The 27,428-nt window shown below is 35.9% G+C and overlaps 1 protein-coding gene across 4 annotated transcripts in view; it reads left to right on the forward strand.

Annotated features, from left to right (window-relative positions):
* Positions 1 to 6,414: 6,414 nt before the first annotated feature.
* Positions 6,415 to 27,428, forward strand: part of LOC136027522 (zinc finger protein 239-like) — a 48,721-nt gene continuing 27,707 nt past the window's right edge. Inside the window, exons 1-3 of one of the 4 annotated variants that reach the window (XM_065704869.1) lie at positions 9,841 to 10,080; positions 10,817 to 10,864; positions 22,630 to 22,770. In XM_065704869.1, coding sequence (XP_065560941.1) covers positions 22,728 to 22,770 — 43 coding nt within the window. In that variant the 5' untranslated portion in view covers positions 9,841 to 10,080; positions 10,817 to 10,864; positions 22,630 to 22,727. Of the gene's footprint in view, positions 6,487 to 7,318; positions 7,340 to 9,840; positions 10,865 to 22,629; positions 22,771 to 27,428 lie in introns of those variants that run through there. The other 3 variants (XM_065704868.1, XM_065704871.1, XM_065704867.1) reach the window with 3 other exon arrangements.

The raw sequence follows: 27,428 nt of genomic DNA on the forward strand, positions 1-27,428 counted from the left end.
GTTCTAATGAATGTTTCAAATTCTCCCTTAAACAAGGCCAATGCAATTGCACCCTTGCACACCTCAAGCCATGCTCTGTTGGGGCAAGCTCACCTTCACTCCCTTTAGTCTCGCGGAGTGGTATCCATGATCCTTGAATCACAGAGCCACTCTAGTCCCCAATATGACTATTTTTCACTATGATTTCACACGTAGAAAATATACATCGAGATGTCAAGAGCATGTTGGCATATTGCTTGCAAAATCGATGCTACATTAGTGCAGTCGCAGTGCAAGACTTTGGCTCACCTGAGGACTTCCGCGCCTCTCTTTTGACCAAGCCAATCCCTTCGTCTCGCACCACTTGGAAACTCAGGAAGGGTAAAGAGTGCTTCCCGGGCCCCACCAAAATGTTGCTGGGGCAGCAACTACCACAGTGTTAGTAATCTAATGTCCATTATTTTTCAGATGGCATGACTTTGTGGCCCTCGTACACAACTCAAGATGTGTCACAAGCTTTGCAGGCTCTCGTTTCCTCACAAGAGCCCCCGTCTGCAAAAGCAAGGTCCCAATCTAATTGTGCTGCGAAAAATCCCACTACCATCCTAGAATAATCGGCCACAGATACCAAGACCTCGAGACAAATAACCCAGTATATCATCTCGAGATCCCCCACACAAACATAGGCAGCAACACTCACCTCAGTGTTGGGTTTGTCTCAACAGGGACGTCAAAGTAATTCCATTGACTTGGCTACCTTCACAAGCTTTGCATGCTCCCACTCCTCTGAGAGCCCCCACTACAGAGCTAGTTCAAGTCCTCAAAGTCAGTCAATGGTCTCACCGATTCTCCATTAAATCAACAAACCAAACTTTTTAGGCCAATCCACCACAATGGATTGCCGTCAAAGCCCACCATTCCTCAAGACTCCGTTGAGCACTCCATTGTTCAACGAATGGCCCCCATGAATGATGCTGCACAAGGGTACCACCCCCTCACAATAGGCAAAACCGACTTGTGCACCTCAAACATCAAACACGGGGACGTGTATCAATAACAACGATTCGGAAAAAACTACTGACCACACATGGCCAAGAAGTCTCCTTCTCGTTTATCAAACGCTAATGATCCTTCCGCAGGTTCACCTACGGAAACCTTGTTACGACTTTTACTTCCTCTAAAGGATCAAGTTTGAACAACTTTCAACCACACCACGAGCAGCCCGGAGGCTGCCCTGGCGAGTCGTCCGAAGTTCTCACTAAATCATTCAATCGGTAGTAGCGACGGGCGGTGTGTACAAAGGGCAGGGACGTAATCGACGCAAGCTAATGACTTGCACCTACTAGGGATTCCTGGTTCATGGGGATCCTTGCAGTCCCCAATCCCAACCACGGAAGAGGTTCAGCGGTTACCCGGTCCTCTCGGACAGGGAGGACGCGCTGATTCTTCCAGTGTAGCGCGCGTGCGGCCCAGGACATCTAAGGGCGTCACAGACCTGTTATTGCTCACTCTCATATGGCTAGACGCCACTTGTCCCTCTAAGAAGAGCGATCCACCACTAGGATCCATCGTCTATTTAGCAGGCTAGAGTCTCGTTCGTTATCGGAATTAACCAGACAAATCGCTCCACCAACTAAGAACGGCCATGCACCACCACCCACTGAATCAAGAAAGAGCTCTCAATCTGTCAATCCTTCCAGTGTCCGGGCCTGGTGAGGTTTCCCGTGTTGAGTCAAATTAAGCCGCAGGCTCCACTCCTGGTGGTGCCCTTCCGTCAATTCCTTTAAGTTTCAGCTTTGCAACCATACTTCCCCCGGAACCCAAACACTGGTTTCCCGGAAGCTGCCCGCGGAGTCATTCAAGTAACGTTCGCGGATCGCTGGTTGGCATCGTTTATGGTTAGAACTAGGGCGGTATCTGATCGCCTTCGAACCTCTAACTTTCGTTCTTGATTAATGAAAACATTCTTGGCAAATGCTTTCGCAGTTGTTCGTCTTGCGACGGTCCAAGAATTTCACCTCTAGCGTCGCAGTACGAATACCCCCGTCTGTCTTTCAAGTTTCATTTAAATCTGGCACTCCATTCACTACTATGCTATCAAACAAAACTTAAAACCATATCTCCCTCTCCCTTTTTGACCTGGGATTTGCTGAAGGCACCATCTGTTTCTCTTTTTCTAAGGACTGGTCTGACCCACCACCTCCGTGTAGCTTGTTTTGCACTTCCATATAGCTGCTCCTATAAGAAACAAAGAATATAAACATAGGTCTCTATTAAAAGAAAGCTGGAATAGGTCTTTGATAGTGAACATTTTCAAGCCCTTGACAAGCATAGTGAAATAGGAAACACTTATAATTGTTGCAAAATAGCAAAGGGCAAACTACAATTTTTTTTTAATCCATTATTTTTCTTGGCTGTTTTTCTGTAGATGAGGTTATTATGAGCCTTTTGTAGCATAGCCTGTACCCAGCTTTGTTTAGTGATTTATACCGGGATGTAAAGCAGTAACTTACTTTCAAGACTTAAGAGACTTTCATACATTTAGCATAGCCTGTACCCAGCTTTGTTTAGTGATTTATACCGGGATGTAAAGCAGTAATTTACTTTCAAGACTTAAGAGACATTCATACATTTAGCATAGCCTGTACCCAGCTTTGCTTAGTGATTTATACCGGGATGTAAAGCAGTAGCTTACTTTCAAGACTTAAGAGACTTACATACATTTAGAAAAAGCTACATGCAACCTGATCTAAATAAAGATGCTATTGTAGAGTATCAAAGAGACGCCTACAAGTATATCCCAATTGCAGTAAAGGCACATTACAAAGAACAAGAACCTACAGGAACAGGTTCATAGTATACCGTTGGAGTGGTAAAGAAACTAGAAAATTGCAAAAATTAAGATAAAGAACTAAGAAGAAGATTAAAAAGAAACTTTGAAAATTGCAAGTACAGTACTAAGTACATACAGCAAGTAATATTAGCAAATTAATGAGATCATAGCTGCACTTTTTTTTCTCTCATGCTTGTTAAACTAACACATCCATTTTGCAACAGTTGTGCACCAGGCTCTTTGGATGATTCTTCTGCCCAGGGAAATCCCATAGAGGAGTAAATAATTACTGTCTAGGAGAATCTGATTTTGGAAGGAAAACCTTCGAATATCTCTGTCTAGAAAACTGTAAGTCCTGTTACCTATTCTATTGAACTATAAGAAGGTCAGGGAGGTGTCACTGATCAAGTTAATACTTTCTCAGGTCTGTAGAACCAGTGGGGTCCAGAAGGTTTTCTGGATGACCACTTTTTTGATAGGTGATAATTCCAGGGGCTGATGGCCTGCTCTAGGTGACCTCTCTGTGAACTGATAACCCAGACAGGGTCATCGGTCCATAGAGATGTTACCCAGATTTAGAAAATTGGCCATCACTCTATAGACTGATCACCCATATTCCAGACTAGGTCAACACTTTATAGAGAGATCACCCAGACTTCAAGAATGAGCCACCAATCCCTAAAATAATGACCTGTTAAATGAGTGGTTACCCAGAAAAACTTGTGGACCCCACTGTCTAGAACAAATATTTCTATTTTCCAGCTTCATTCATCTCTGTCATACAAGATTCTCAAAAAAAAAAAAATGGTGACCCAGCTTTAGCTATATATCCTACGTAATCCTAAAAGCAACAGCTTGCCTGCTTTCTTCGTTTACTCAGTAGATAAAGTGCAATAGCCTTTTCTGAATTTGGCTTAACACTCTCATTGCTTTAGCTTGGTGATTTGAACTCTTCTAGAGTTTTAAATTATTCTAAGGAGCTATGTTAATATTCTTCTTGCTGATCATTATAATTTTTTTTTTTTTTTAATTCCTTCTGTTTAAAGCATTTTAGAGAGATTCTAAGCCATCCATGGGCATATTGCTGCCACAAATAATTTTGCTCAAATGAGTTGGTGGAAAACAGATAGAACATAAAAATTTTCTTTTTTTTATTATTTCAAGACTAGAATATCTCAAAACTAAGCATTAATATTGCTGATTGTGTCTTAAGTAAGTACAATCCCTGATGGAGTTTTGTTGATACCTGTCTTAAAATTAATTTGTCTAAATAAAATAAACGTTGTTTATGGGACAACAGTGAAAATGGCAGAAAAATATGATTTGAGTTTTTTTTCAATATTTACTTTTTTCAAATAATTGTTGTTCTCTGGTCACATTTGTGTTCCTTCCTAACGTGGCTAGCACTTTAGTTTGAGAATCCTTAGTCCAAGGGGCGCATGTTGAATTCCTGGCATTACCAGTTTATTTGGTTTGGGACAGGGGTCAGTGATGTGACTCCCTAAGCTCAGCCAGAATTGGCCCAACTTTAAAAGGGTACCTAGAGAAATCTGGGGACAGTAAGCAGGAAGGGCATGCAAAAGCATAGAATGGCTGGCACCTAGCTTCCTATTGTACTTCCTGGCTAAAGGAACACCTGGTCCTTTACTGGCCTACTGACTTAGCCATAGAAGCTTTCTTTTAAACCCATTAAATATATGTACAAAGGAAGAAATGCCTGTACAGAGGTCTTCCTTTCCAATGAATTGTTGATGAGTAGACAAGAGTGTGGGTCATGAGAGATGGCTGGTGAATGTAATGGGGGGTGAGTGTTTTGCAAGGTCTAAAAATTTAGAGCATTGCTCAGGTTGGCAACTGATCACAAAAGTAAAATTTTGTGGATGGTTTTTCTTTGTGACTGTTATACTTATATAATGTCAAGTATTTTCAAGTTGATCTTCATTGTTTTGTTTTTATTGCCATGGCCCTAGGACTTTAGTGTAGTAAAACTTTTTTATGTCCATCCATTTTCTTTAAACAGACAGGAGTTCTATGTTTCCTTGCTTCAATAAATTTATGTGCAAGTTTGAGACCACGGGTTACAAATTAGGTCAAAACTTGCAAATGGAACTATGATATGACTAATTAATTTTTAAGGAATGTATATCAATTTAAAGATTAAAAAAAAAAATCATGCAGAAAACAACTTGAGAAATACATAAAAGTATCCCTTTACAATCATTTAATGAATTGTCACAAATGTAGGTCACAATTAAGATTGAAATGAACAAAGCTGCAATTATGAATCTTTTTCTTTAAAGAAACTGAAGGGGGAAACCTCGAAGCTTTGACAAATTCAATCTGACTTTTGGGCTCTTTTCAATGGGAACTTTCTTTGGATTTTTTCCAACCAAGTAAAAACAGCAGAGACAGCATAAGGTATAAGTGACTTGCTAACATTTAGAAAAAGCTACATGCAACCTGATCTGAATAAGGATGCTATTGTACAGTATCAAAGAGAAGCTGACAGGTATATCCAAAATGCAGTAAAGGCATATTACAAAGACAAAGAACAGGTTCATAGAATTCCATTGCAGTGGTAAAGTAACAAGAAAATTACAAAAATTAAGGTAAAAAAGAACTGAGAAGCAGATTAACAAGAAACTATGAAAATTGCAAGTACAGTACTAAGTGCATACAGCAAGTAATATTAGTAAATTAAGATCATAGCTGCACTTCTTTTCTCTCTTGCTTGTTAAACTGACTTATCCATCTACCAACAGTTGTGCACCAGGTTCTTTGGATGATTCGTCTGCCCAGGGAAAATCCCTAGAGGATTAAATAATTACTGTCTAGGATAATTTTATTTTGGAAGAAAAACTTTCTCGATGACCACTTTTTTGATAGGTAATAATTCCAAGGACTGATAGCCCATCCTTCAATTGTCCAAATCTAAGGTGACCTCTCTAAGAACTGGTGACCTGGACTAGGTGACCTCTATGTGAGCTGATAACCCAACCTGGGGCATCAGTCCATAGAGAGGATTTAGAGAATAGGCAATCACTCTATAGACTGATCACCCACATTCCAAACTAGGTCATCAGTCCATAGAGAGATCACCCAGATTTTAAGAATAGGCCATCAACCATTAGAATAATGGCCAGTCAAGAGAGTGGTTACCCAAAAAAAACTTGTGGACCCCACTGTCGAGAGCTGAAATATTTCTATTTTCCAGCTTCAGTCATCCCTGTCTTACAGGATTCTCCAAAAAACTGGAGACCCAACTTTAGCTATATATCCTATGTAAACCTAAAAGCAACAGCTTGCCTGCTTTCTTCGCTTACTCAGTAGATACGCTGTAATAGCCTTCTTCTGGATTTGGCTTAATGCTCTCACTGCTTCAGTTTGAAAATCTGATTTGAAAAATCGTGTCCGATTTGACGCAGCAGTGGGAACTATGGAATAGAGCTTGTCGCAGCGACGCAAAAGTCTGCGTTTCAGTGTGAACACTCCATCCGATTCTGTCGTACGTCTCTTCTGACAGACAAAAAATCGTGTCGGGATTGACGCAGCAGTGTGAACTAAGGGTCAGTCAACTTTTACAAATCGAACTCTAAAAGTTAACTTGGAATCGCAAATAAAACGTCAGAATGCTGGTTTCAGTCAACTTGAAAAGTGAATTAAACGCAACTTAGGTAGTATGATAGAAATTTTACAGTGATTTAGTCATTGGAGAATAGATTAGCTGGGCAAGCAGGGTAGACTAAAGTGTCTTTCCATGCATGATGCCCGCAATTGGGAGCCTACTGTTATTGTACAGGAAATAGACATTTCCTAAATTTTGAAAAAAAAAACATTGATATGGCTCAGAATTCTACTCAAGAACTGCATTTTCAGAACTAAAGGCAGAGAAAAAGCAGTAAAATCGGTGCAAACAGTATTACTTGCTTTCATATAAAGTGAATATACCACTCAATGCCTTTTTTTATGCTCTTTACAAATATAATAATTGCTTCTACTGCAAATTCAGATTTAAGCACTTTTTGACCTCTTAATAATGATCTATATATGGGGTCATTACAAATCTGTAATAGTTTTTGCACATTTGGGGGGCGGGTGGGGGTAAAGCATAGTATATATTAAATACATAAACTAAGCGTTGCTGTATTTTTTTTTGTGTGTGTGTGTTTGTGCACATTGAATTTTAATGAGAAGAGAAATCACCAGTGCAACAGCACAAACACATAAAAAAATACAGCAATGGTTAGTTTATGTATTTAATATATGCTATGCTTTACCCCCCCCCCCTGATGTGCAAATATATAGCCCAAATTTGTTTCTAAACTATTACAGATTTGTAATGACCCCATATATAGGTCATTTTTAAGAGGTCAAAAGTGCTTAAATCTGAATTTGCAGTAGAAGCGATTATTATATTTGTAAACAGCATTAAAAAAGGCATCAAGTGGTGTATTCACTTTACATGAAAGCCAGTAATACTGTTTGCACCAATTTTACTGAAAAAGCACCTGGTATCTGAAAATTAAGGTAAAATGTTGTTTTGTCAAAATTTCAATAGGTATACCTGTTGTGAAGGTAAATTTCATGGCCCTCTAGAGAGAGAAGAAGTAGAGGTGGGTTCTTTAAAATACCTTCCCAGGATATACTTTGGGTGTGTTCCAGCTGACGATTTTTCAGTAACTGCGCGGTAACTGTCCATTTCTAACTGCGGTAGAGCCAGTGGGAACGGCACAGTAAGCTGACTAGCAGTAGCGTCATTTTCGAATTAAACGCACGTGTTTAAATTTAAGGGACAGTTTAATGCTGATTAGTATAATTTTTTATTCCTTCTGTTTCAGAGCATTTTGAGAGGTTCTAAGCCACCCATGGGCATTTGGCTGTCACAAATGATTTTGCTCAAATCAGCTGGTGAAAAATAAATAGATCATATACTTTTTCTCTTTTTTATTATTTGAAGACTAGAATATCACATAACTAAGCATCCAAATAGCTTGATTGTATCTTAAGCATATACAATCCCTGATGGAGTTTTGTTGATACCTGTCTTAAATTGATTTGTCTAAATAAAATGGGCCTATAGCATTTACAGGATAGTAGTGGGACAACTATAGCAAGTTTTTTTTTCAATATTCTACTTTTTTTTAAATAATTATTGTTCTCTGGTCAAATTTGTTTTCCTTCCTAAGTGGTAGGCACTTTGGGCTGGAATGCTTTGTCCAAGGGGTACAGGTTTAATTCCTGGCATTGTCAGTTTGTTTTGGATAGGGGTTGGTGATATGACTAACCTCAGCTAGAATTGGCCTAACTTTAAATGAGTACAGATGGAAATCTAGGGACAGTAGGAAGGAAGGGCATGCAAGAGCATGGGCTGGCTGGTCCCTAGCTTCCTATTGCACTACCTGGCTAAAGAACCACCAGGTCCTTTACTGGCCTACTGACTTAGCCATAGAAACTTTCTTTCAAACCCATTATTTATAAGTAAAAATGAAGAATACCAGTATGATGGTCCTTCTATTTCCCTGAAATGTGGATGTATGGACAAGAGTGTGGGTCATGAGAGATAGCTTGTGAATATAATTGGGGTGAATGTTCTGCAAGATTAAAAAAATTTATGACTGTTGCTCAGGTTGGCAACTGAACACAGAAGTATAATTTTGTTATTTGTTTTTCTTTGTGACTATCATGCTTATTTAATGTCCAGTATTTTAAAGTTAATCTTCTTTAATTTGTCTTTAATTGCCATGGCCCTAGGGCTTAAATACAATAAAACCTACTTATATCCATTTTTCTTTAAACAGACTGAAGGGGCAAACCTCCAAGCTTTGACAAATTCAATCTCACTTTTGGGCATTCTCACCTTTCCTTTTCAAAGGAAACTTTCTTTGGATGTTTCCCATCCAACTAAAAACAAAACGGACGGCATCAGGTACAAGTGACCTTCTACTTAGCCTACATACCAAAGGGAAAAGCATGCATCTCTATACTATAATTTACCTCCAACCTGCCTAATGTGCAAATATATAGCCAAAATTATGTAGTTCCAATGTATTCTGTCACCTGTTACCTTTTCCCCCATTCTTGCTTTGTTTACAGTTGCTTCAATTAACAGGGAGTTAAAGTCTGAGGGATAGATTGGCAGAATCAATGGGAAACATGTAACTTCTGCTATAAATATTTTTGAAGGTCATCAAAGATCAAGGCCCTCTAGAGCAAGAATGAGTAGAGATGTGTACCTTGAAATACCTTCCCAGGACATACTTTAGCCTGTAGACCCATCCCTGAAAGTTTCATTTTCCTAACCTAACCCATTTCAGTGATAGCAAGAAGTCAATCAACTAGAATTTTACTGGATAAAATTACCATCCTTTGGAATAGACTCTGAATAGTCTACCCTAGCCTACTTCTTCAATAGGATTAAAGACAGTCTCAGAATAATGATTTGGCAGCCCATAAATCCTCAACTTATCTGTAATACTTCACCTAGGCCTGTTTACAGAGCCTAAAAGGAGTTAATGCTTAAAATGCTACCATGTGACAACTTAATGGAGCCTCAATGTTACCTGGAAGAAGTCAATCCTTAGAATGATTCCAAATGGCAATTTAAGGTAATAATTTTGCCTGGATATGCCAGAAAACATCGAAAACTTTAAATTAAATAATAAGTTTTTCATTGATTTAACCTACTTCCTAATAGATAGCCTACTACTCAGGGTGTCCTTTAATGTTGATCCCAAAATATGGTGATTTACTAACCTGGCTCATATCCCTCTTTCTTTTGCAAAATCACTGTCCCACCTTCTTCCAAGCAAATAACTTCATATTCCATTACTTCATTCTTGTCCATATTTATTTTTTGTTGAATGAGATTTTTATTGAAGAAGGTGAATTATGTACTTACTGCGCTAACCATTCTTTTGAGCACGATAAGAAAATCACTTACTGCGGTTACTGCCGGCAGTAACTATTCTCGTTCCCAGTGGGTTGGGCAGTAACCATTTTCCCGCTAGGAACGGAAATAGTAACCATTCGGTTACTACAGTAAGTCCCTGGAACACACCCTTTAGCCTGTAGACCCATTGCCAAAAGTTTCATTTTCCTAAACTAACCCCTTTCCAAAATAGCAAGAAGTCACTAAACTAGAGTTTTATTGGGAAATGAGATAAATTGTATTTCTTCTTATTCAATACTTGTCTACCTCTGATATTTCCAGCAATACATGTCTAATGAAGATTGGTCCCCTGATTGGCTTATCAACATTTAGAGCATTGGTAATTGTTTAGTTTCATCTCAAGCTGTCTAAAGTGGAAACTATGCTGTAAAGCAGCATTGTTTTGATACTATAGAGCTTAGAAATGCTAATTATAGAAGTACATCCATTTCTGGTGGACCTTCCTCCTCTGTGAGGCAAACTAAAAATGCATAAGTGGGCAGGGTTTGAAGCCAAGGGAAAAGTTAAGGATGTACAATGTAAATGAAACTATATTTTAAATACTAATTCCAGTTATCACAGGTAGTTTCTGTATAGTAGGCAGCAGGAAGACAATTAAGTACCTCACATATCCTTTGAAGTTAATATGCAAGATGTTTAACTTTCACTTATGAGTTTAAACTAGCCAGTTGTTTCTGAACAAAACAAATGTCTGATTTTGCTTACAGGTAACATTACCTCTAGAGCAAAGTGTATTAGTCCATGAGCCCTCTGGGCAGCAGAGCAAGGTCTGTATTCTATATTTATTAAGTAAATACAGAATACACACCTTGCCCTGCTGCCTGCAAGGCTTGTGTACTAATTTACCTCTAATGTTATCTCTAAGCAAGCTCACTTTTCACATTTTTAGTTTGCCCCATGAAGGAGGAGGGTCAACCAGAAATGGATACAATTGTAGAATTAGCATGTCTAAGTGGTATAGTATAGAAAGTATGCTGCTTTCAGCATAGTTTCCAGTTTAAACAGCTTTTAAGGAAACTAAACAATTACCAGAGTCTTTTTCTCTAAATCATCAGCTTGGTTACCAGTTAGCCTTTAACTGAGTGGCTTGGACCATACTGAAGGTATGTTCTTATGTCTCTTGAGGCAAGAATATCAATACTAAGGTAATATAATGTGTCTATACTGGTCTTATATTAAGAAACCAAATAGATTACAGCGGCAGTAGGCTTGACAAAGAGTTGGAATAAACTGTATTATTTTTCAAATTGGGAATGAAAGGTTTAAGGTCTTTAGTTGAATACACTATTAGGCCTAGGGTTAAATTAATAACTTTTATTTTTAGGTGAGACTCTGTGATAAATATAGAGCAGACCATATTTTACACCTACAAATAAAGTGAATATACCTTTAATGCCTTTTTTATGCTCTTTCTGAATAAAGTAACTGCTTTTGTTACAAATTGAATTTTAAGCCTCTTTTGCACTCTTGTAATTGGTAATTTCTCTCTATCTACAAGCATTGATTTGTCACAATTAAGTTGGATAAACAAATTCAAAACAATTTTGTCATTTTAACATCCTCTATGCTTCTTTTGTTGGCTTTGATATTTTTGAAATTTTGTCAAAAAGGGACTATTTGAGTGGCCCAACAGAACAGGAAGAAAACATTATAGAATTGTTCTGAATTTTTTCTAGCTTAATCATGACAAACTGATTCTTATGGATTGTATAACAAAATCGATCTATTTTCAAATAGCAAGTTTTAAACCAATATTTTAACTCTTTTTTATTCCCAAAAGCTAGGGTAAGGCACCAATGGTTCAACAGTACAATTTTGGAAACACTATCAAAATTTTCATTTAGAACAGCATAACCCTGCTTAATCATCACATGGAACAACATTTATTGAAGCCATCATTATATTTTGACAGTGTGAAATGTGAACACTATATCTGATATACCCAGACAAGAAAAGAATAGTCAGTTTCCTGCTTTTACAATAAATGAGCTCCTGATAAGTTTTTAGCTATGCAATGTTGAAACTGTCCCTTGGTTATTTTTTGTAAACAAAACTGGAATGAGCACCAATATGTCAAGAAAAATCTGATCTTCTCTAAAATAAGCAACATTGGTCTTCTCTTGGTGAAATTAAATAAAATTTAAAGCAAATATTATATTGACAAAACTATATTCCAAGTGTTGAAGATTATTAATTGATGTAGTAGAACATCTACTCAACTAAAGATGTTCTTTCTGCTGAACTCAAATGTAGATATTGGCATCTGTCATGAGAATCATTTCTTTTGAGAATATCTTATAGTAACCTTGTCAAAATTTTTGACAGGCTGTGTCAAAATATAGGTGACTGTTCAAGCTTCACTGAGCATCTAAAACCAATAAGAAACAATTGGTGTCAAAATTCAAGGGTCCTCTGACAAAAATATAGTTGTCAAATTTATGGTTACTTTTGGTAATTATTATTTCTAATAATGTTTTGCATGAAAAAACATAAAAATGTTTTTTTTTATTGTAGTTCTACTTATTTGATGCTAGATTTTTTCTTCATCTGAGCACTGTTGCTTGGCCTAATACCATTTTGATTTTTTAAAACATTAAAAATCAATTAAAGAATAAAAATAAATTGAAAAAAGGATTTAGTAAAAGTAAAAAAAATAATATATAGATGACCAGCTGATCCTTGAAGTATATCATAGAAACATCAGAAGTGACCCCTTCAAAACCCTACCCACATTTTAGATGAAGCTAAGAATTTACACATAAAAGTAAATTCCACTAAGTCAAATATAATGACAATAAACTTCTTGAAATCTACTTTTAGTTTCCTAGACCCTATTGCACCCACAATGCTAATGTGACATTTTGAACTCCTTGGTGTTGCAAATTTTTAATAATCTTAATTAGGATATATATATTTCAAGGATTTTGGACTTTCTAGACAAAATATAAACAAAACTAAAATTTTGAAAGTGGGTTAAAATGGTAGATATACTTTGAGATGCACAAATGATGACATTTTCACAGTGAATAACAAAGAAATCTTTGCTGTACTATTAAAGCATAGAGGAAGTAGGCTATTCCAGATAACATTTGGTAGTTCCCATTCTTGTAGCATAAATGCAACTCTGTGAAAAAAGGAAAAGAGACATATGACCTAGGTCAAATGATTACACTCCATTTGATTGTCCAATTTTGTTCCTATACTTGAAACAATTTTTTCAATTATTTGCTTCAATTATCTGAATAGTGTTTTATATGTTTATACAATAAACAAAGCTGAAGAAAAATGAAGGAATAAAGTAAAAAGAATAGACTTGTCAAATGTACCAGGATTGGTCAACTAACATTCCCCCAGTATTTCAACACATGTCAAATTAGGGTTCAACTTGGATTGAAAACAGGTAATTTTTGTTGTTTTGTCAAATTTGTAGGTGAAAGCATTCCAATTCTAGAAAATCAGAGTGTTGTACTCTTTTTTGGTTCAAACTTCTAATCAAACACGTGGAATCCTAGGTGCTCTTCCTACATAGTGAAACCCTTTTCAATCAAAAAGTCTTTAAATTGAGCCTCCCAGGGCACAAAACGTGTTTTTTTTTACAAAACTCTCTAAACATTGTTGCCTTTACCATATAGAAAAAAATTGTAAGGCAAGACTGCAAAAAGGGCTTAAAATGACTTAGCAACAAAAGCAATTACTATATTCAGAAAGTGCATTAATACAATTTAATGACCTAGACTACCTACAAAATAAAGCAACACATAAGCAAGGTAAAAGCATGGTACAAACACAAGTATTATGTAAGCACAAGCATAGCAGGATGCTGTATCTTCTTTCTCTTATTCTTTGAAAAAGACCCACACTTCTTTCAGGCAAACACTAAGCAATCACAAAGGCCAAGCTCAGCAGGCTTACACAATTTTATTGACTAGCTTTACAAAGATATACATAAGAAGATGCAAGGCTTACTTCTTGTATGCACTAATACTCACTTCCTTTATGCACTACTACTCACTTTCTTTATATACTACTACCTACATAACTACTACTTCTTTATATTGTCTAAGAAATTAACTACCTATATAAGGCATCCATAAAAAGGCGCTAGGCTTGCTTCTTGTATGCATTACTACTCACTAACTATTTTCATTAATAATTCATGCTGTCATCTTACATAAACTCTGCCTTTAGGTTGAGCCCTTTAGGTTGCCTGATAGCTCTTCCAATTTGTGTTTTGGTTGGTTCAGGAAAACCACTATCCATAGCACATGTACTGGTGCTGGGTGTTATATTTATTGCTATTGGTGCTAGTGGCATTTTGAATACAGAGGAGCTGCACCATTTGTGATGTGATCCTGCTGAGTTCATGGAATCACTTCCAGCGAGCTTAGTGGGAGATCCTAAAATACACTTCAGGACTTGAACATTGCCTGCTTTTAGTCATCCATTTTGTAAAAAGAACTTGATTTGGAAGTAAATTCATTGTAGCATTTTTTTTATTTCTGAACTTAATAAATGTTACCATAACAGCCTTGCATATTGAAATAGCCACATTTGTCATATTGTACATATGTTATTTTTCATTTCTTTTTAAAGCATCAATTACAAGTAAAAAAAAAAATGGTTTTTAACACTGATGGCCTTAATTAACTAAACAATGGATCATAATAGCAGAATATTCAGTCACTTTCAGTCATTAAGATCATTTTCAACAAGATCTACTGGCAGATGTAGCTCCTCTCCTTCAGACTCATATTCTGATGACTATGTCTGTTCTAAAGCCACCCCCCCAACAAAATTCTTGGATACGGCTCTGAGGATTATATATAAATTTTACATCCAACCTCTCTTCATCTCTCCATTAAAACTAATTCTGTTATTATATGCAAACTGTTTCAGAACCACTGCTGAAATACAAAGGGTGTCAAACTAGAAAAAGAATATTTAAAAATACAGTAGTCAGAAACAACACATTTGGTTGCAATTGGTTGAAAAACAGGCTAAATCCTATACAAGAATATTGGAACTTTTGCTTTCCATTCAACTGAGCCTCCACTTTTATTTGATTGACTGAGCCTCCACAAAAATTTATTCAACCACCCATTCCACATGAAAAACTGGTATATATTTGCCTCTAACTTAAATAGGAGAGTAGAGATTTTGATTTCCCTTCTAATTAAGATCTGAAATTATCCAGAAAAAATGGGTGATTTCCATGGAGGATATTTTTTGGAGGGTAGGGTGATTGTCAGCTCCTGGAGAAAAACAGCAGAAACTTAGTATTTCCTATTAATATGAAAATTAAAATAAAATGAGGATACTGATCCTGCTTTAGTCCTGTACATCATTGCAAATCAAGATCATTTGGTTCTTAATGACAAGGCAACTTTAATATCTGAAGCAAATGATTTACCACATTCTCTTAGAAAGGCAATTGAAATTAAAAAAAGATAAATAGAGACCTTGTTTTAAATAGAGATACTGGAGATATTCCAATAAACCCAATTTACAATAACTCAAAATTAAAGGATTCAAATAACATTGTTTCTTCACTTTAGTTAAGATCATCTGACCATACTTTTAGTTAAAATTAGGTCAGTAGACAAGCTAAGTCAATCTCTAAGCAGATAGTTCTTGCCCAATCTAATTGGTAACTAGTCTTTTTTTTATTATGGCTTGGTTTGTTTGATTCAGTCTTTCTTCCACTGTGTTAACAGTTACTTTAAAAGGTTAGTTTTCCTTCTTTTTTTGGGTACTGAAGATGGCTAGGCAGAAGTCCCTGACAAAATATCTGCTTCTGCCATTTTTGCTTCTTTTCTAAAAATGTCACTGAAGTGTTCTAGCTTACATATCATTTGCCAATAGAAAATGCTTACCAAAAAGATAACTACACAGGCAAGTAGCTATTAAGAAGAAAACACGGAGAAAAATCTAGCATAATTTAGGGACTTCATAATATTTTAGAAAGTCTTTTTTTTTTTTTGACATCACCCTTGCTTTTCTTGGCTATTTAATCAAAAAAAAATTATTGTTTGTCATATGTCAATCTTGCCTGTAGTCCTTTCTGTCTTCAACAGCTCATAAAATTAGTATAGTTTTATTTTAGCTACTATTTCACCATTTCAAAATTATAATTACCTTTACTACAATACGCTTTATAGTAGGGCTAATAAGAGACTGAAGTAAGAAAGACAGCCATTAAAACTAGGTAATACAGCTATACACAAAACAAAATTATACCCAAACGTGTTTGGGTATAATTTTGTCAGTCTTTTCAATATAATACTCAGCCTTTTCATGCTTTTGTGCTGTAAAAATTGCAAATAAAAATCGTAAAATGTTTCAGTAAAATATGTAAAAAAAAATGTGCTGCATAGTATATAAATTACATAAAATAGGTAAATTAGGTAAAATAGTTAAAATATCAATTTTTTTCACAGTAACTACATAAAATCAACGATTTTGCCATGACTAATATTATCAGTTGCAACGCTACTGAATGTAGGCTATGCTAAATAATTGTCACAAAATTTATTGCAAATATCTTTTTAAGCCCTAAAAATGTCACTGAAGTGTTCTAGCTTACATATCATTTGCCAATAGAAAATGCTTACCAAAAAGATAACTACACAGGCAAGTAGCTATTAAGAAGAAAACACGGAGAAAAATCTAGCATAGTTTAGGGACTTCATAATGTTTTAGAAAGTTTTTTTTTTATTATTATTTTTTTTTTTAGATAAATGAAACTCAAGAATGTATTCAGACCCTTAAAGATCTAGTGGAAAGATATTATATTTAATGGAAGCATGCAGCTCAACTCCTCTCAGAGGGCAACTACCTTTGTTGACCTTTAACAATTTTTCAATGATAATTGTCAAGTCCTGTAAAATAGGCTTCCAGCTCATATGAGGTATTAGAAAAGTGTTTTGAACATTGTACCTTTGCCCAATCCCAATTTAGAAAGTCCTAATGAGCTGTATTTCTTAGATTTAGAGGAAAGGCACTAATGTAGCTGAAAATTCTACTGGAATAATAGGAATAATCTTTTTTAAAACTAAATACTATGAAAAAGACATCAAATTAGACATCTCCAGTTGCCTTCAGTAACTGTATCCTGAACGCCCAATCTAGCGCAGTTCCTTCGTGTAATTTAAAAGGGATTCATGTGTCACTTATTGCTTATGCAGATGATATTTTTAACCCCAGTTGAACAGTACAGTCGTTCGAAAGAAATTTTGCTATTTTAAGTAAAGAATATGCTAAGATTAACCTTACATTCAATAGAGAAAAATCAGACGTGGTTCTGTTCAGCTGGGGTGAAACTCGAGCAGGATTTACTATTAATCTCGACGGCGCGTCAGTTTCCCCAAAATCCCAAATGAAATATTTATGGCTTCCTATCAGTGACACTCTTAAAGCAACTAGAAGGATCTTGATCCTTCATTTCCAACGTCGAACAACAACTGCATACAGAAGCTTGGTAGCAAACAAACTTCAACTCAACCGCAAACTGCTAGTGAAACTTTACAATGCTTCTGCACTCCCGTATTTCCTATACCTTGCACCTCTTTGGCGTACGTTTACGATAGCCGAGACGAAGGAGCTTCGGCGAATCTATTTCCAGTATACCAAATACCTGCTTGCCCTTCCACCATGGTCAAGTAACTCCTGGGTCATTAAAAGATACGGCATCATGGACCCGAATGCTTCTATCAGAAAAAGCATAGAAGCTTATAATAGTAGAATTGGTTGGCATCCATGGAGCGCTATTTTCATTCAATGAATGTTTGCTTTTGTTTTTGTATGTTTTAATTGTTTTTAAGTAAGGTGAAGTGTTGTTTAGTTTTTTAGGTCATTTTCTTTTTCCTCTTTTCTTTTATTAACATTATGCTCCGTTTTTCATGTGTATTATAACGGGTTATAAATAAATTCAATTCAATTAAGTTGAAATATTTTTTTCTGTCAGAATTCTGATATGCATAAACTTGTCATGTAAGGATTCTTCTAACATCTAGGTTAGACATGTTATGTTAAACCTTCCTAGTATATATATCTGGATTTTTGTTAATTCCTGAAAGTTTTATTCACCTTGATTAACTACTTCTAACATAGCAAGAATTTCTTGAATTTGAATTTTACCAAACATGTTGACATAAACAATAGTAAATATTTTTAGATTTCCCATTGATAATCTTTTGCTAATGCAATATTTTAATTCTTGAAAATGCCCACAAATAGTCCAGTATTTTCACGTAATTTTTAATTGTTAGATTAGTAACTATAGTCTTCACCTCTGGTATCAAAAGCTTCAGATCCTTCCCATAGACTCTAGATAAATTGAATAAATAATCTGTTTATAGCATTGGTAATTATGGAAGAACCAAAACTATCTGATTAATAAGAATATACTGTATTTTATTAAGTGAGAAATAATTTTTTTATATGCTATTGTTTGTATTGTTGTTTTTTCATATGTTGTTCATTTTGTCTCATATTTCATACAATATTTCATATTGTTTTTTCATATACTCAGCAGTATAACGTAAAAAAGTATTTCATGGGTGAATTTATCTGCTTGTATAGTGAACTGGTTTTCTAAACTAAATGGTTATTGATCAGTAGACTTGTTGTAGTGCAAACATTTGCTAGAATTGAACTGTGTAAAAAGTTATAAAGAATTTGCTTTTGACACACAGGCAATTACAATTACTCAGGTGGGCTGTGCCATGGAAAGTTCAGTCATTAAGGAAGTTCCCATGAGGCATGGCCCTTACTTGAAGATAAGTAGGGGTAAGTGGTATATGCAGGGACGGGGTATAAGGTGGGAGACGGTACTTATCTGCCATCTAACTTTCTTTAAAAAATCCAAGCCACCTAGTATAGTTCATTCAATGGCGGACTTGACAGTTCTATCATTTTGGTAAGTTGCTATTTTCGTTTTTGAGAAAATCGACTTCAAAGTTTCGGCTATACCCCCCAAAAAATATTTGGGCAATAGTTTTATTGTGCTTTATTTTGTAATGGTTTGCAGAAATTGTGTGTGTAAGATAGCAAACGAAAGCTAAAACATCAGGCCACGTCGTGTGGTCATCTGGTGGAAAAATATGCAACAGTAAAAAAAATTGGACACAATTTGCAAGTAGAGGTCGCATGGTATATACTGGGACAAGGACATGTGGTATGTAGTGGGACATGTCCCAGTATATACCACATGAATTCTTACAGTTTAGTCCATACATTGCGTCTTTTCTTATCTGTTTTTACTTGTATCCTAATGACAGAAATAGCTTATACATCTTTTTTTTATCAGATTTGACATCAGAATAGAAGAAAATGTCACAATTTCCAAGAGCTAAGTGGGAGGAATATTCTGATTCGGTTGCTGAAAAGAAAGTTGACCAGTATTTCATGATTAAAGCAGCTATTGTAGACCTAGAGGCTGGCTTACCAATTAGGGCAGTGGCGGAGAAACACGGAGTGTTACGTTCAGCCCTTCACAGACACTACCAAAAGTATTCAAAACTCAGTGATGACGAAAAAGCGAATTACAGTGGTGCTCAAAAGTTCGGATTTGCTACTATTTTTACGCCCGAAGAAGAAGCATCGCTCTCTCAATACCTGCTGCAAGCGAGCAGAATGTGTTATGGTTTGACCAGTCGAGACAACAGAACCCTTGCTTACAACTACGCCGTTGCAAACAACAAGACTGTCCCAGACAGCTGGATAGACTCTAAAGAAGTCGGTATAGACTGGTTAGCTGGATTTCGGGCTCGAAACCCAGAGCTTTCGCTTAGAAAGCCAGAGGCAACAAGTTTGGGGCGTGCCACAAGCTTTAACAAGCACAATGTACAGGAGTTTTTCTCCAACTTGCAGTCAGTTTTAAAGAAAACTCCATTTACAGCAAGCGACATATTCAACTGTGATGAAACCTCAGTCACCACTGCTCATGTTCCTCCAAAGGTTTTTGCCGAGAAGGGTAGAAAAATAGTGGGCAAAGTAACCTCAGATGAGCGTGGCGTGCTTGTGACTATGATTGGAACCATCTTTGCCAGCGGGCAATACCTTCCCCCCCTACCTTATATTCCCACGCAAGAAATTTCAGCCTCACATGCTGACTGGTGCTCCTGCTAACTCTGCTGGAGGAGCCTCGCCTTCCAGATGGGTAAACCAAGAACTGTTTCTGGAATATCTCAAACATTTCAAGACTTACTCGCATGCTTCCCCTGAAAGCCCGAAGCTTCTGATAATGGACAACCACGAGTCCCACATCTGTTCTTCAGTTGTGCAGTTTGCGAAAGAGTCTGGTATCACTTTACTTACAATATCACCTCACTGCAGCCACAGGTTGCAGCCATTGGACATTTGCGTGTATTTTCCCTTCAAATGCCAATACAACAAGGCTATGGACAACTGGATGCTGTCCAACCCAGGGAAGACCGTGACGATATACGAGATTGCATCTCTTGTTGGCCAAAGCCTCCCCGTATCTTTCACGCCAAACAACATAATGAGGGGCTTCGAGAAGACAGGGATATGGCCTTACAATCCAGACATCTTTACAGAAAATGATTTTCTAACCTGTGCTGTAACTGACAGACCTGCACCTGATACTTTGGATCCAGTTGAACCTGGAAACAACCTGGCCGAAACCCCAAGTACAAGTGGGCCTGAACAATCCTCTACACCCGTTTCAGTTCCTGTGACGCCAGAACAAGTTCGGCCATACCCTAAAGCCAAGCCGCGTTTACTGAGTGGCAGAGGCAGGAAGAAAGGCTGTACAAAGATTCTTACTGACACTCCTGTGAAAAGACAGATTGAAGAACAAGAAGCCGAAAGAAAAGATAAGAAAGCACGGGGTGGCAGGGCTAGAGGGAAAAGTTGGGACTGTTGGAAGAGCTGGAAAAGCAAAAAAAGACCAGACAACAAAAAAGCTATTTGTGGATTCAGAAGGAAGTGATGATGAAAAAATGATTCTTGATGATGATAGTGATGACTCGATGAAACTAGGTGAATCGGAAGATGAAAGTGAGAAAGAGGAAGAGATCTTTGACAGTGTCTCTACAGGAGATTTTGTTAAAGTTGTTTACGAAGGAGAGTATTTTCCTGGGTCTGTCCAAGAGAAAAACGAGAACAGTGTCAGAGTGAGTGTCATGTGCATGGCCGGTCTAAGAAAGTGGAAGTGGCCGGACCGAGAAGACTCAATATTTTATCCAAGGGAAGACATTTTGAAAAAGTTGTCGCCTCCTACCCCAGCACCCGGTACAGCTTCCAGAGCAGCGTCATACTTCGTGTTTGCTGACTGGTAGTCTAGTCTTGTGCCTAAGATATTTTTACTTTTAATGTCGAATTTTTAATGTAGTTTTTATATGATGAATAGTCGAAGTTTTCTACCAATACATGAATCTTTTTACTATGTCCCAGAGTATACCACCCCGTGTCCCAAGATATACCACCCCCGGTACTTAGTGGGACAAATGGTATAAGCAGGGACACCCCCCTTTTTTTCTTCTAGCTATACAAGAAAAATCTGGAAAAATCACAGTTTATGCAGCAGTTCCGGGGCTTTCATTTGAGCCATAAACCATTTTTCTACTCCAATGTTAACCATGCATTTTGGAGGTTTTCCAAGATACGCCCCTGCATATACCACTCTCCCCTACTTTTTGGTTGGATTTTTACAATTTTGAAGGCTTGTTAACTAGCAGAAATGACTGATCATACAATAAAATTTTATGAACTTTTAACAGAAACGGCTATCAAAAATTTAGACCAAATAGGGGGAGACACAAGCATCATTAAATGAAATTAACAGATTCCAAGTAGCAGACAAGGTCTGAAAGATGACATGAAGTCTTTATGATTCTATATAAAACAGTATTCAGTTGCTTGGGTATGACAAAATTTTCTACTGAAGTCTAAATAATAAGATTAATATTGTTGTAAATGGCAAAGTTTATCAAAATAAAGATAAAAAATAACTCTCTTTTGTTGAAATATAGTTATTTCAGAATAAAGAATTTTGTGCTAAGATATTTTGAATCTTGATACAATTCTTACATCAAAATCGGTTCTTCAGTGTCTGGATTGGGGCTCTTTGGACCTTAGATACCTCGTTGGCACCTTATAGGCACCTGAAAAATAGAATACTAATTGTTAACTATGATGCTCAGGAAAATCAATAAAGTAATATAGATGGCATGCCAGTCTGACAGCAGACACCAATGGGATCATCACATAGAAGGAAATATGGTTGTTTATCCATTGATTTAACTCCCATTCTCCACCACCCCATCAAGAGTCGCAAATTTAAAGTAATGGGAATTCAATGCTCAACAAATTTAAGAATGGTAGTGTAGATGGCTTGACGGTATGATGGTACGATGGCCATAGATACCAGTTGGATAATTACTTGCGAAAATCTTTGCAATAAAAAACCGAAGCCAATAGTCTGTAGACAGAAATATGAGATATTTGCCCATTTATTTACTTCTCCCCACTCCCACCAAGAGCTAGAAATGTAAAGTCATAAATCAACCTTTGTCTACACATAAATCAGGGTGATATAAAAGATTGGCAAAGGTTTTAGTTGTAGCCTAACTAGTGTTTCATCTTTTGGAAGTTACCCTTTCGTTTTCTTCTGTTTTACTTTTTACATTTAAAAACTTTTTTTACATACTTTGTTTTATTGTTTTCTTTGTTTTATTTTGTAGTGTATTGTTCACTTTGTTTTTACATTGTACATTGTTTTACTATTTGCATTTTTCAATGCAAGCTTTTTTTCTAGAAAAACAGGCTGTTTTTAATATTTTACTGTCTTTTTTTAGATCAAATAGAAATATAACTATGTTATAGTTTTTTAAACTATTTTCAGGTCATTTCCTCTCTGTCTTTTTGAAGATGTATTTATTCTGAGTCTGAGTATTTCTATTTGGAAAAGCAATTCTGCATCACTCATTTGATTTGTGAAATATGGAAACAACTTACCTTTTCAAATCCGCTGATGTTAAACAAGGTAGTATTTATTTCTATTAAACAATGCATAGATTTCTCCAATCTAGTTTTGGTACAATGACGTTATAACTTACTTTTGAGAATACATAGAAGAAGTTGTAAATTTCAGTATCACAATTGAAAACACAAAGTCAATTCAAGACAGGAAATAAAATTGCAAAACCCTCTCCTCTCTCTTTCTTGATTCAGTAAATGAAATGAATTTTTTTTAACAGTTTTGTACCCCATCCATATATCTCTATAGACAATTACAAATAAATGTAGTACTTATCTTTTTAATATAAATAAATCATAAAAGCTTATATTTACAGTTTTACGTTAAACAGATAATTTTGACTTGTTTTTTCTTAAAAACTCATAGTGGTTCCTCGGGGGGGGGGGTGTAGGGGAGCTAAACGTGATATTCTGCTATCAATGTAGGAAAATATAATTTTTTTCTTGTTTAATGTTTAAAACTACACTGTTTTCTCTTGGACTAAAATATCTTGATAAAGCATGATAATAGTTGAATGAAAAAAAAAAAATAAAAAGTAGAGAATAAAATTGTTAATGTTTTCATATTTTTTGACAGGATTAAATCTAACTAGACCTCAAATACCAACTTCTTATTAATAAATATTATGGTGATAGGAATTTGTGGATAATTAATGAATAATTTCTGAGACCACACTGGCTAACCATGACAAATAAACTGTCAACCCATACTGGCTGTTAATTGTTTGTCAAAATTTTTTTCATTGGCTGTTAATTGTCCTCGTTCTTCTTTTCTTTGTGATTTTGTGTTTTGTCAGGAATTTATGGATTCGAATTAAGATTGTTGTGAGAAAGTTGGAAGCCCTTTACCTCTTTTTTTCTTATGAAAATATGATGACCCATATTTGTGATTATGACATTACTTTAGAATATCTATGTCAATCTTGTTGAGTGTTTAAAAAGATGATTTTGGAAATGAAGTTAAAGAATTAAGGGCAGTAAAAATAAAATTTAATTCTTAGATTTTATAAGTTGAAACTTTCATATCTGCGTTAGTCATAAATAGAAGGAAAGCCCAAGAACTGAGTTTTCAATGAAATAGACCATTGACCGTTCATATCTAAATATATTCTTCAGCCACACTGGGTATACCCATTGTCTGACAGAAAAAGAAAAAATGTAATTAAAAAATTTTACGAAGAAAACAAAGGGGATTTTAAGCCAGCGGAAAAAGATAAACAAAATACAAAAGCAGATACTTTGGTGAGGATACCTCCATCAATCTATTCTCAGTTAAAAAAAAAACAAAAAAAAAAAAAAAACACACAAACAAGCAAACTAAAACTTTGGAAATAAAATCTAGTAAGACAGGAGAAACTCTAAAACAAACAAACAAAACTAAGCCACAACAAATGATCTTCCATTAACAAATTAAATTGGCAAAGTATCCTCTCTGTAATAATAACTTAACTTATCTGCAGACCATTTTTATGGCACATGGTATTAACCAAGTGACATATAGCAATCGCAAATTCTGTTGGTCTGTTGGTCCCGGTTTGCTACTTCAGGTACTTCTAGATAAGCCAGGACGATGAAATTTGGCAGGTGTATCAGGCGTTTTCCCGATTTGACCATCTGGGTGGGGGGGGGGGGGGTGGGGGGCCCGTTAATTTGGAAAAAAATAGAAAAATTGAAGTGTTTTTAAGTTACGAACGGTTGACCAGATCTTAATGAAATTTGATTTTTGGAAGGATATCGTGTCTCAGAGCTGTTATTTTAAATCCAGACCGGATCTGGTGACATTGGTGGGGGGGAGTTGGGAGGGGGAAACCTAAAATATTGGAAAACACTTAGAGTGGAAGGATCGGGATGAGACTTGTTGGGAAAAATAAGCAGAAGTCTTAGATACGTGATTTACATAATTGGAAAGGATCCGCTCTATCGGGGGGGGGGATTAGTTCTGAAAAATTAGAAAAAATGACGTATTTTTAACTTACGAAGAAGTGATCGAATCTTCATGAAACTTCACATTTAGAAGGATCTCGTAACTCAGATCTCTTATTTTAAATCTCAACCTGATCCAGCGTCATTGGTGTGGGGCAGTTGGGGGGTACCGGAAATCTTAGAAAATACTTAAAGCGGAGAGATCAGGATGAAACTGGATGGGAAGAATAAAACCTGTCTAAGATACATGACTGACATAACCGGACCGGATCTGCTCTCTGGTGGAGTTGGGGGGGGATTTGGAAAAATGAGCTATTTTTAACTTACGAAAGGGTGACCTGATCTTAAAGAATTTTGATATTTAGAAGGATCTTGTGCTTTAAAGCTCTAATTTTAAATTCTGACCAGTTCTTGTGACATCGGGGGGAGTTGGAGGGGGAAACCGGAATTCTTGGAAAACGTGGAAATTGGGGTATTTTTATCTTACGAATAGGTGATCGGATCTTAATGAAATTTGATATTTAGAAGGAATTCATGTCTCAGAGCTCTTATTTCAAATCCCGACCAGATCTTTTGACATTGGGGGGAGTTGGAGGGGGAAATCTGGAAAACACTTGGAGTGGAGGAATCGGGATGAAGCTTGGTGGATAGAATAAGCAAATGTCCTTGACACGTGATTGACGTAACCGTACTGGATTCGCTCTCTTTGGGGGAGTTGAGGGGAGGCTTTCGGTGATTTGGCGAGTTTGGTGCTTCTGGACGTGCTAGGATGATGAAAATTGGTAGGCGTGCCAGGGACCTGCATAAATTGACTTGATAAAGTCATTTTCCCAGATTCGACCATCTGAGGGGCGAAAGGGAGAGGAAAAATTAGAAAAAATTAGGTATTTATAACTTACGAGTGGGTGATCAGATCTTAATGAATTTTGATATTTAGAAGGGCATCGTGACTCAGAGCTCTTATTTTAAATCCTGACTGGCATTAAGCCTATGATTTTCCTTTTGAAATCAATCTATTGATTCTTAGAATTTTGTTAGAGCTCATACCATATGAGGTCTTGGCACTTAGCTCTTCTTGCCTCGTCACAAGTGCCATATGAGCTCTTGCTAATAACTGAAGAAAGAGGGATGGATTCATTGTTTCCTTATTTTTTATTTTTAATATTATACTTGTAATATTTTCGAAAAGTTTAGTACAATTGTATAATTAGGAGATTACGTGAGTGTGTGCAAAAATTGTTAGGACGTGGTTGACCATAAAAACAACCAGGTTTGTTTCAAAGAAGCTGAGTGGTTTCACAATAAATGCAGACAAATATCGTTAACAGTGGATTACTACATACAAAAAATTAACGATTTGGATTTAATTTTAGAATTAGAACAGCTAAAAAATGAAGATATTCCTCTTAAAAAAGGTTCATATCATTAAATCTATACTTTGTAGAAAAAATTGTCTACTTCAAAATAAAAGGAAAATTTGTTGTTGAGGCAAACAAGGGTTATCATAATGTTGGTTTTAAAGGCTTATAATCAGACCAGTCGAAATCATCCTGTTCACATTTGTTGACATCAGAAGAGATGTACATGGAAACTACATTGAAACTGGCTAAGATAGTGTTTTCTGTGATACTTTTTTTTTTAACTTTTCAACAATGAAAACTGAGTTGTTTATAGAAGATTTAAATGCTCATGTAATAGACTTAAAATGGTGGCTATTTTCAGTAAAGCGTAAATAACGTTATAAGCTTTGGCAGCCTTAAGGGTATACCTATGCTTCTTTTCGATTTGATTTTAACGTAATTATTTTTTTTTTCTATTTGGGTTTAGGTTTATTGATTTATTGGTGGCTGTTTATATTTTAGTCTTAAGCCTTAAGTGTCATTTTACTTTATTTCTGATTAACTGGTGCATATTGCAGCTGTTTAATTTTAATTTGCAGCTGTTTAATGCAGCCTTCCTGGGATTTTTTTTTTTTTAATTGAAGTAAAGAAAAGGCAAGGTGTAATGAAAAAAGACATGAATAACACTGAAAATGAATTAAAAGTCTTTTATTTTACTTTCCCAAATACAAAATCGAACCCATCCGAGAAACGAAGATGTTTTTTGGGAGATAGTATCAAACAAAAATATGCACTGAGAGGGCTCTGAGGTTTGAATCTCCACCACTGCAGAAAATTATGTCTGTATAATTTATTATATTCTTATTGTAATATTATTTATTTTATTTTATATATTATATTGATACTATATTATGCTATAATTATTTTACTATTTACTATGCGTATAATTTATTATATTATCACTTGATATATATTCTTTTCATAGAATTGCTGAAGCTAACTTTCCCCACTGTTGAAAGTAACGAGATGAGAAAAAAAATGATAAATCTGGCCAATAGTTGGAAATTTAAGTTTATATTCCAAGTTTGAATATCTTGATATCCATTGTTAATGGTGCATACAAATATTTAAAGATATTACATGGGACATGGACTACGTTAGTAAGATGTCGGGTTGTTAACAAAGAATCTTACATTCAATGCATCACCCATTAAAGAAGGAGGGGTGTAATCCTGTGTTAAAGTACATGAAAGATAGAAGAAAAGCAACAACAACAAGCCCCACAGACAATATTCAGTAATGAAATATAAAAGCTTCTCACTAATCTATAAACGAGTATATAAATAAACAAATTTAGTCTTTTTTGAGATGATATGTGTCACCCTGCCACCTTGATTTCATA

This window comes from Artemia franciscana, chromosome 5, assembly GCF_032884065.1.
Source record: "Artemia franciscana chromosome 5, ASM3288406v1, whole genome shotgun sequence".
In the NCBI taxonomy this organism is placed as follows: Eukaryota; Metazoa; Arthropoda; class Branchiopoda; order Anostraca; family Artemiidae; genus Artemia; species Artemia franciscana.